The 10460-nt window shown below is 36.0% G+C and overlaps 1 protein-coding gene across 1 annotated transcript; it reads left to right on the top strand.

Moving 5' to 3' along the window:
• Positions 1 to 746: 746 nt before the first annotated feature.
• Positions 747 to 1368, top strand: LOC111509540 (nucleoside diphosphate kinase 6). Its single transcript, XM_023165306.2, has one exon. The coding sequence runs from the start codon at positions 811 to 813 to the stop codon at positions 1288 to 1290; it is 480 nt and encodes a 159-aa protein (XP_023021074.2). The 5' UTR covers positions 747 to 810; the 3' UTR covers positions 1291 to 1368.
• The last annotated feature ends 9092 nt before the right edge of the window (positions 1369 to 10460 follow it).

Here is a 10460-nt window from a genome sequence, read left to right as displayed (position 1 = left end):
ACAAATTTTCATACTTACACGAGACATCCCATTGATTCATAAATTCTGAGTTTAATTTTCTATATCTATTCGCCGAATGAGATGATTGGTGATTGGTATATTATTAAATTAGAGTGAACAGGTTATCACTTTCGTGAATGTTGAATAAACAATAATTATTCTCTATATCTTGAGGTGCATATTTTAAAATTTTATACTCGAAAATATGACTTTCAGGAGGTTTAGGTGAACTATGCTTACATTTATAAGTTCGATTCACACAACTATCAGTCTCAGATAAATCAGTTACATAAACGTTGTCAGGAAGTGAGGTAACATTTTTATTGCTGAAAAAATACTGGGCATTATTAAGCCAAGGAAGTATACTCAGCAATACCTAATGTGTATTTATAGTCAACCAACAATTACTATATGTTTCGAATCAGTAACATCACTTCCGAATGCGCTTAAGATATCATTAATTAAACATCGAATATTTTCAATATTCAGTATAATTTCAAAAGAGTAACAGATATGTTTATTAAATATTTTTTGTGAGTATGAAAGTTTTATGACGGTATTTTTAATTTTTTATACAACAATAATTTACTTAGTTGGAGCAATACTTCTCAATTAAAAAATTACTGTAAGATGGTAAGAAATAGTTTGTCAGAATATCAATAAATTTAACCGTCTCTAGACGCTTTTACGTATGTAAAAACCGAACGCACTTTTTAAAATCTGGTGAAGGAAAAACGAAGAAGATTTTCTGTTATAAATAGGTAATAGGTTATCTTTTGTATTTGTGAATTTTTTTAAGTCTACGATTTTATGTTGAAGAAAATGTGTCCCTTGCAGCTTACTTTGGCCATTATAAAACCTCATGCTGTTAAAAACCTCATTTCCTTAATAAAAATCAAAGAAATAATAGTGACCTCAAAATTTGAAGTTGTTCGTTCCAAAAGAAAAATAATCTCACTAGGTGAAGCTGAATTATTTTATTCTGAACATAAAAACAAATTTTTTTATAACAGACTGATAACTTCTATGACTAGTGGACCCTGTGATATATCCATTTTAGCAAAAGACAATGCAATCAAAGACTGGAGGGTAATTATGGGACCAACGAAAGTTTTTAAGGCTCAGTTCGAGGCTCCCGACAGTATAAGGGGACAGTTCGGATTATCGGATACTAGAAATGCCACTCACGGATCCGATTCAGAAGAGTCGGCTAAAAGGGAAATTAAAATATTTTTTCCTGACTTTGATATTGAGAAATGGTATCAAGAACACAATATCGACAATAGGTGACAGAAATGTAGACTTATTTTGTAAATATGCATTTATTTCCATACCAAAGAAAATTATGAAAAATAGATATAGAGTGTATATGGGTTTTCTTCTTTATTTCTACAAATGTTGACAACATACAAAAACTGTTGCAGGTTATATCAGCCTAAAATTTGGTGTATCTGTCATATGAAACCTTCACTATTTATAGTTCTAAAATATGTGGGTCTATTCAACCCTCTAGTGTTACTTATGAGACTTCAATGCTATTCATCTATTTTTAATATTTCCATAGTGTTTCATATCAATGCTGGATGGTATGGTTTTATTCAAAACAGTACCCATGAGCATTCATCCCCTCATAATCAAATGAGGGGTTTGATGGTATTTTAAGAGTATATTGGAAGATTTCATCTAAAGCCAAAAACTTTTTTTACCTTGAACAAGAATCCGCTCAACGCTAGACTAGGTACTCAACTTCAATAATGGTTCGAAGAGTCCTAAACTTGTAATACAACTGTCAAGCTTACACGAACCGGGTGACACAGACTTATTATACACATGTCTTTTCTTGTTTAGCTATTTCCACAAAATTGCTTACAAAGAGACATTTTTTATCCCAATTGGAGATTTTTAAACTTCAGGTTTTCCAGAAAACACATCGTTTAATTTTCAAATGAAACAACCTGTATGTTATCGCATTTTTGAAATCCACATAATTTTTTGGAAACAATGATACCACATAGGTGGAATTTGAATAATGGATTAGAACGCATGGTTCTGTCAGATGGCCAGCAAGATCAACGGACTTAATCCCCTTGACTTCTAGGTCATTATGTTTGTCGGGGAAGTTGTCATGTAACAAAAAAATAACTTCTGTTGTTTCGATAAACTTATTGTTAGTTCATGTCAGCTCACTGATCAAGATTGGGGTAATAATGAAGTAATAAATACTTAATAGAAATTAAAAATTGCGCCAATGAAGTTGCACATTTTTTTAAAAAGTTTTTCAGGCTATTCTACAAAAAAAAAAGAGTTTTTTCTTGAAAGACCGTTTCAGTTCAACCTGTTCCCCAAAAAGTACGAATAATCTTTCAATAACTTGAAAGTTGTTTACACTTTCGAAAACTAACTTTTCAAAAACAGAAAAATGAACAATATATACGTCAAAGCTCAATTTGCTTCTCGTAACTGAATGTCAGTCATCTTAGGATCACCTTTGATTCTCCCTGGATATATATTTTGGGGCCAAATATGTTAGTGTAAGATATTGGATATGGTTTTGTTTAGGAATGTGTGTATTTGGATGATGCATGTATGACTTTATTCTTCAAATGAAGTTCTATAATGGAATGCATTAAATTGACTTTCTTTTGGCTATGACCTACCTAAATTTTTGGTCTATAGTTATATTATCCCTGATAATAACTATAAAATGTTTCTAATAAATTTCATGTGAAACGCGATTTGCTACAGGATAGCTTCATCAGGTAGTAGTAGGGGTTGCCCTTGGATGAATATTAAAGAAAGTGTGTAAATAGCAATAGACACCAATGTTATTTTACTATCAAGTAATACCATCAGAAATACTGTAGTTGTTACCTTAATCACAAAAAAATTCAAAAGTGCATTTGCGCACAATTCTCAATCCTCTAGGGTAATGGTGGGCTTTGGGTGAGGAATCATGCCCATAGATTAAAACAAAAAATAGTGAAAAATAGTTATTATTACAACGAATTTATTAAATCTATTGGCAAAAGTCGCAAATATACTGTAACGAATTAAAGAATTAACTGTCTTAAACAAATTTATTTTAACAATACTTCACTATCACAACTAATTTATTTACACCACTCAGTAACTAACGCTTAATTTATCTTCACCGTTTGTTAACCGCTCGATTCACTTTCTTGGTACAGACTACTCTTCGGGACGAAGAGCGACGTTTTTATATCGTCAACGAACGTTCCGGATCCCTCTGCGGATTTCGGGATCCATCCGGAGTTTTGGCGGTATTTCGCGATGCGTCATGCGTTTGCTGACTGGGACATCGGTCAGGGCCGGCTTCAGATTCATTACAATACTTAGAAACTTAGGGCATTAATACAGAAACAACAACATATCATACACATCGAATCAGTCGAACCAGATATCCAGTTCAGCGAAAGAATCATTAACTTGATCAAAGTAAAGAATATTACTGGAGTTTTTTCCCAACACCAAATCGTTATTTTTAACACCTCGACACGTGTTTTGATCACCAAGTGATCATCTTCAAAGAGAAATATTGAGTGTGTAAAGTTTTAATCTTCCTGTGTGTCGAGGTGTTAAAAATATCGATTTGGTGTTGGAAAAAAACTCCAGTAATATTCATTACTACACCAAAGGTTCCAAACAGTGCATCATAAGTTGATCAAAGTAGAATTTAACAAAGAGGAAATTTCAACAATGTCCAAGGGGCCGAAATATACACCAACAATAACTAATAAAAATAGTTTGGATACGTTGATAACAGATGCAGCTATTGCATTGAAACAGATAGCATACAAGATAAATGAAGTAATTCAGAACCATCCATTCTCTTTAACAAACAGAAGAGAAACAGGCACAATAAAAACTATACAATAAAAAATGAGAAATAATGATCTTGTTTTCACTAAAGCTGATAAATCGAATGCCATCGTTATCCTTGAACGAGAAACATATGTTCAGAAAATTGAGTCAGTCATTCGAAATGAAAACTTTACTGTCATCAAGAAAGATCCAACGAAAAATAGTTAAAATGAACTGAAAAATTTCCTCTTAGTAACCTACTAAAATCATTTTCACGCAATCAGGGAAACGGAGAATCACCAACATTAACCCCTCTTGCCCTAAACTATATGGCCTGATAAAAACACATAAAGAGGATAACCCCATAAGACCGGTAGTTTCGTATATAAATACCTAGTCCGGTGAGAACTAGGAGTAGGTAAGTCTCAACAAGTTGTTCAAAAATATTACCAATTTCGTCCCACCTCACAGCATTGAAAATTCACTGACTTTAGTAGAAAATATAAGGAACTAAACCACGCCACATAATTAAATTTTAGTTTCATTCGATGTAAAGAGTATGTTCTCCAACATACCGTACAACGAGTGTAAGCCCCTCATTTTAGAAATATTAGATCAAGCCAAAGTAAACCATATCACTTCCTTTGAAGTTTCAACAGCTTTCGATGTGTGCCTAAATCAGACTACCTACAGTTCAACAACAAATTTTATAAACAAAATTAGACCACTCGGATCCGTGCCACCATAAGAAGCCGAGGCGGGCATTTGAATAATGTCATATTCCACACTTGATGGCATACATGCGCCTTTCAAATAAAAAATAATTCTGTTAAAACTTCACACACAGCTTGTTTTATTCCATTTCAACATCTACCCGCCTTTATTGAAAAACCCTTTATATCAGACATCACCATCCCAAGGATTCTTTCCATCCAGACAGTCATAAATTAGCAGCCTACAATTAAATGTTGCACAGAGCATTCCCACTCTCTCACTTTTACAAATAGAAGAAAACACTTGAAACAGAAACCTTTGCCGATGTTAAAAAATAATAAATTTAAGGGGTGGATCGTTAAGATCAATTTACACAATAGTATCCAGTGTTGAGAAAACTTCAAGGTGGTACAAAAAATTGGTGTTCACGTCATTCAACTTTTATCTAGTGGTAAATGCTTACTTACTACCTATGTAGAAAATATGGCAATAGACCAAAATTATCATTCTATAATTTTCGACCGGAAAAATTAGTTGAACCTACCCGAAAAGTTTCACATTTACCATCAAAAATAGGTATAACGAATGAAAAAGGAAAACTCTTAGAAAAAAATGGGTATCTATGTGTAGTCAAAAAAACATTTGGAAAGACATAATTCATCATTGTTTAATGTGTCCACAAAAACTGTGGTTATTTCTTGAGCCATGTTTACAAGAATATCATAGTTGAGCGCATTGCGAATGTTTTGTATGTTTTTTCTTGTGCTTTGTTTTGTTAGATATCTATTTTTTTTGTTTTTCTTCCAAAAACTTATTTTTTATTAATGATTTTTTACTTTTGAACTTCAAAAAATGTTAAAACTGCAATTAAAAGTGCTAGACGCACATCAGCTAGTGATATGTTTCAGAAAAACCTTTTTGTGTAAAATTGAGGCTCCAATAAGTTGCAGCAGGTTTTTGTTGTGAAAATTGACTGTTTGCAACAAAGCATCAATATAGTGTTACCACAAGGCATATAATTGTTAGAACTTTTCAAATGGAATAAAAAGTGTATTTGCCAAAAAATGGAATCAGATACGAATTACGCAATTGATTCAAAATTTTCTCAATCTAGTATGAGCAGCAGTAAGCCTGCCACTAACTTTGTCGGGTATAAGCAACACAATAGCTGGTTGGGTTGGCGTAAGTGGTTTTTTCCACTCATTCAATCGACCGTCAGGTGAAACGGTGGTTCAAGCCGCGAGGTCGGCTTGAACCAACGTGAGGTGTAGCTTGAGAAGTAGGTTTTCTGTGATGCACTTCAGAGAGACGTCCTTTCATGACTGCAAGGTACTATATAACAGCACCACTCCTGATCATCTCAGCTAATCTGTAGCCATGCACCCAGGTCGGAATCTGCAGCTTTTCGAACGTATATCCTCTTCATACCTAGGGCAGTCACACCTAATGGAGTTTCAAGGAGATTCCGTTCGATTGGTCGATCTTGAGTTTATCGGACTTATATCGTCAAGCTGTAGGTAAAACATTCCCAGCTCAATTACAGCAGCAACTTTTCCATATGCGATATTTGCAAGTCCGATGGTACATCAAATTCAGCCTTGTCTTTGGCTTACGTGAATCGCCGCTTGAGCCTAAGCATTTGCTGACCTGCTCATCAGGAAGAGTTTGATTCCCTTCCACTTGGCCTTCTAGTTTAGTTCCGGATCCAGTTCCGCACGGATACAAACACCTTAAGAGTGAGCCATTATTCAGAAAAACGTTCACACCTTCACCCTTCACGGATTATACTTCACCCATAAGGGATATTCTCACAACCTTCGCTACATTTTAGTAAACGTACAAATGCTATCAGTTTGCCGATTTAAATTCTAACTAGTCTAAGACTGTGATATTCTCAATTGTATTGTGATTCAATCGTTTTGACTCTAAGTAAGTATAATTTTTTCGTCGATTAATTACAATCCGAGTAAACACACATGACAAGCTCACTGGCGAACAAGCGATAAACGTCATTAAACCCACGAACCATCATTAAAAATTCAATGTACGTATTGGTGTAACGACGAGACGCGCAGTCTACATCATTAGCGGGTGAAATGGGGCATCGCGAGCCAGATTCTCTGAGATGCCGCCGACCGACGCCAGATGACATCCTGACCTCCGGTGCACTCTTCTCTGAAATATGAGGTGATCAATTTTGATTTCTCATGGATTTTTTTATAGGTTAGTTTCTGTTAGAATACAACCTAAAATATTTTTACATAAGATGCTATTGAACACTGACGCCCATACGAAATTTTCCAAGGAAGGTGAATATAAGGGATATGGATATTTTATGAAATGTATGGTATCATTTCAATCCTTATGTAGGTAAACATTTATCTCCCATGAAATTATTAAATTCCTGCTCAACCATCAGTACCAATTCCGGCAGTAAGATTGATTCATTTTTCCTAATACCGTTATACAGTGATTTACTCTGTAGTCCAACAATGCTACAAAAACGGAAAAATGTTGAAGAACATTTCCAGACTTCACACTACTGCTACTTCGACAGACCCTTTGCGATAATTATAATAGGTATATAAAACTTTCGGGGGACTGTTTTCATTCTACTTATAGATACCATAACGATTGACCTAAAAGACTATAATTTTCTACGGATACGACAAACCTTTGAGTTAAGAATAAACATTGAGAATTAACTAGAAGAAAACATTTAGCTCAGAGCTTAATCAGAGTATTCAGAGTCGTGTTTGTGACAAAGGTAGTTGAGTCAAACTGCTGTGCATTCTTCGTGAGCCCACCGTTTACACGAAGTACTCACATTGAATCCACTTCTCGCCGGATCTGCCCTCTGAATATGGTGCTAAGTAAACAATACAGTAGCATTATTCCCCTTCTGATTCTTCAGATGGCAATTCCTGATGAGTATTTTTTTTTACTCCTTCCGAAATTTTTCTTTCACCTTTCCTTCCTTCTAAACTTCTTCTAACTTGCTTAGCTTTGATCCGTTTTAATTTTGCTTCATGCTCTTTTCATATATCTTTCTTTCTCTGTTATATCAGTATAAATAGTTGATTTTCTAGCTTTTCGCCTTTTATTGAATTTTCTTGGGGGTGCTTTTAGTAATGGTCTTACTGCCTTCGGAGTGATAGATACAGACGCTGCCAGGTCTAGGTAGTGTAGGTGTTTATAGTTTCTTCACGTTCATGAACGCTTACTTGCTGAATTATTGGAACTATAGGGGGCTTGTTGTTTAACTGTTGTCTGGAGAAACCACTGTACCTTATTTTTCAATTAAAGGGGAAGGCAATAATTGGTGATGTTTCATCTACAGTTAGACTTTCATGAAATATAGGAACAACTGCAGACTCAGTAGTATTTTCTGGATTAGGTATACATATCTGTTATGTCAGTTTTACTTACCCGATTAGGTCTATCTGTTACAAATGTAGGAACATAATCGATCACAGTAAACATATTCTGGTTATATGGGTAAATTCCCGTTTTGTGAAAATCGGCTTGAATGTTGAAATCGTCTTTGCCGGACGCATCACACTTTCCAATGTATCTCAACAGGAAACAGTGTTTTATACCACGCTTGTCCGCCGCTTTCCGTGGTGAATCTCCTGCTTTATACCTCCTCATATGCATCACTATAGCTCGACAAGTTAATTTCTCCTCTGGAAGTCTTGATGAATGAACTGAGTGCTTCATCTTATAATCTTATCCAGATTTGGTGCTGAAGAGACGATAAGGCAAATGTCTTACGACGAAACATCGGATGTCCATCAGTGGGGATGACTGTGTTTTTCAATGAAAGTGACATTTCATCTCTTTCATTTACTATATTATGTAGCAATCCTGTGAATGATTTTTCAATCAATTCCATAACGAATGTTTGGAATACAAACTGATTAGAGAAAAGGATTTTTTGTATACCTAATTCAGTGTTCATATGAATGTATTTGTTTCGAGAGGACTTTTCTTCCAGTTTTTATCTGAAAGTTAGGTGAAGCCGAGGTAAAGTGGATGTGTAAAGGTTTGATAAATAAAAATTATACTTAGGTTAGGTTAGGTCCAAAGTGAGTGGGTCTATTCAACCCTCCACCGCAACCCGCAAGGGTTTATTGTGGTTCACACCTTTTCAAACTCGACCAAATAAACCCAGCTTCCTAACGAAACATTTTAGTTTGTATGGTGTGTGGTCTTTTAGGTCAGATGGTAAGATTACGGCTCTGCCGAACTCGAAACTATTCCCTTTACCCAATATACTTTCATCATGTGGTAATATTGCTATATTCTAAACTGTAACAGAAACGAAGACGACTGAATGGGAAAAAGGTAACTGTCATCGGGAACAATACAATGGTCGAAGAAAATTTACGGGGACTCTCACCCTTCTCGAGTTATACATGGAAAACCAAAAATGCTGTTTTTCGTTTTTTTCGAATGGAATTGTTATTTCCGAGAATATCAAAAATTGGAAAAAGAAAATGTTTTTTTATTCGAAGTGTACTATGACGATGTAATAATGAATATTCTATAAAACGTTTCGTATCGACATGGCCACCATCAACTTTTTTTTAAAATACGGACCTGTCTTTTTTATTTCAGATGTTGATGAAGCAATAAATTCACAATCCCAGGGTATATCACATTTGATATTTTTATTGCGTTTCATTTGAAATAACCACTATCATCAGTGACAATAATAATCAAACAGAAAAAAAAATTATTTCATCACGAACTTTTGGGAAAATGAAACCAATACGGAAAATTGAAGCTACATGGCCATCTACATTGAATAATAATAATAATAATAATTGCCGTTCCAATCTTACCCTACTCGTTTGGAGTAATGAAGTGGACTCGGGAGGAGCTGTATCAACTCGACGTAAAGACCTGAAAAATGATGCATCTCTATAGGAGTTTGCATACCAAATCGTCCGTTCCACGGTTGTACTTCCCCCAACAACAGGGAGGCCGTGGACTTTTGAGTTTGGAGTATCTACATGACAGAATGGTACTGGATACAGCCTGTAAAGTCGTCAGGAGTTCGGATCCCCTTCTCTGCATTGTCCGTGATCATGAGAGAGCAGGAATTGGAGCATTTCTCTTAAGGGCAGCTGCCCGAACAGCTGATGAACTCGGTATAGTTTTTGACCCTGAACGAGGTGACCACAACTCTGTCACCGAGTTGGAACCCGTTAAGAAAAAAACTCAGATGAAAACCGCAGAGATTACCTTACTTCTGCGGAAACACAAGGATAAGCCAATGCACGGGGTCTTCTTCAATAACATTGGAGACCTTGGCTTATCAAAGCACCTGACGTTCGCTTTTCTCAGGTCGAGTGGGCTAAAGTTGGAAACTTAGGGGTTCATCATGGCTTGCCAGGATGATTTCTTCAACTCCTTGGTCTACCGCAGTCGCGTGATGAGTATAGAGGTTCCTGACACAAGGTGCAGGGTCTGCCACGAGGCGCCCGAGACCCTAATGCACTTGCTATCAGCATGTCCAGCATATGCGGTCTCGGCATATATTCATCGACATAACGCGGCCCTAAAAGTGCTATATTACCATCTACGACACTCTTACGGTAGGTATTGACGAGACACCGGGGTTGCCCTACGCTACGAGGGATATTGAATCTGTTGTGGGGAATGAGAAGTGCCGAATTTATTGAAACTATTCGTTCCCCACCCTCAGGCTCATACAAGCTAATGAGCCTGATGCAGTCCTTCTCGACCATCAGAGCAAAACGATATTTGTCGTGGAGTTTTCAGCTCCTGGCGAGACAAATATCGTCAGAAAAGAGGAGGAAAACCGGATAAAATATCGAGATTTTCTCTTCGAATTCCGCAGACTCTATCCAGATCACTCTATCAAGATGGTTGTTCTGATTATTAGAGTCCTTGGT

This window comes from Leptinotarsa decemlineata, unplaced genomic scaffold, assembly GCF_025532065.1.
Source record: "Leptinotarsa decemlineata unplaced genomic scaffold, Ldec_3_MD MMD2_tig00026307_RagTag_RagTag, whole genome shotgun sequence".
In the NCBI taxonomy this organism is placed as follows: domain Eukaryota; kingdom Metazoa; phylum Arthropoda; class Insecta; order Coleoptera; family Chrysomelidae; genus Leptinotarsa; species Leptinotarsa decemlineata.
Note: the sequence above shows the minus strand (reverse complement) of the source record. Positions and strands in the feature narration are given on the sequence as shown.

Excerpts from the sequence above, each read along its gene's own strand:
- LOC111509540 (XM_023165306.2), top strand. The coding sequence starts at position 811 with ATGTTGAAGAAAATGTGTCCCTTGCAGCTTACTTTGGCCATTATAAAA.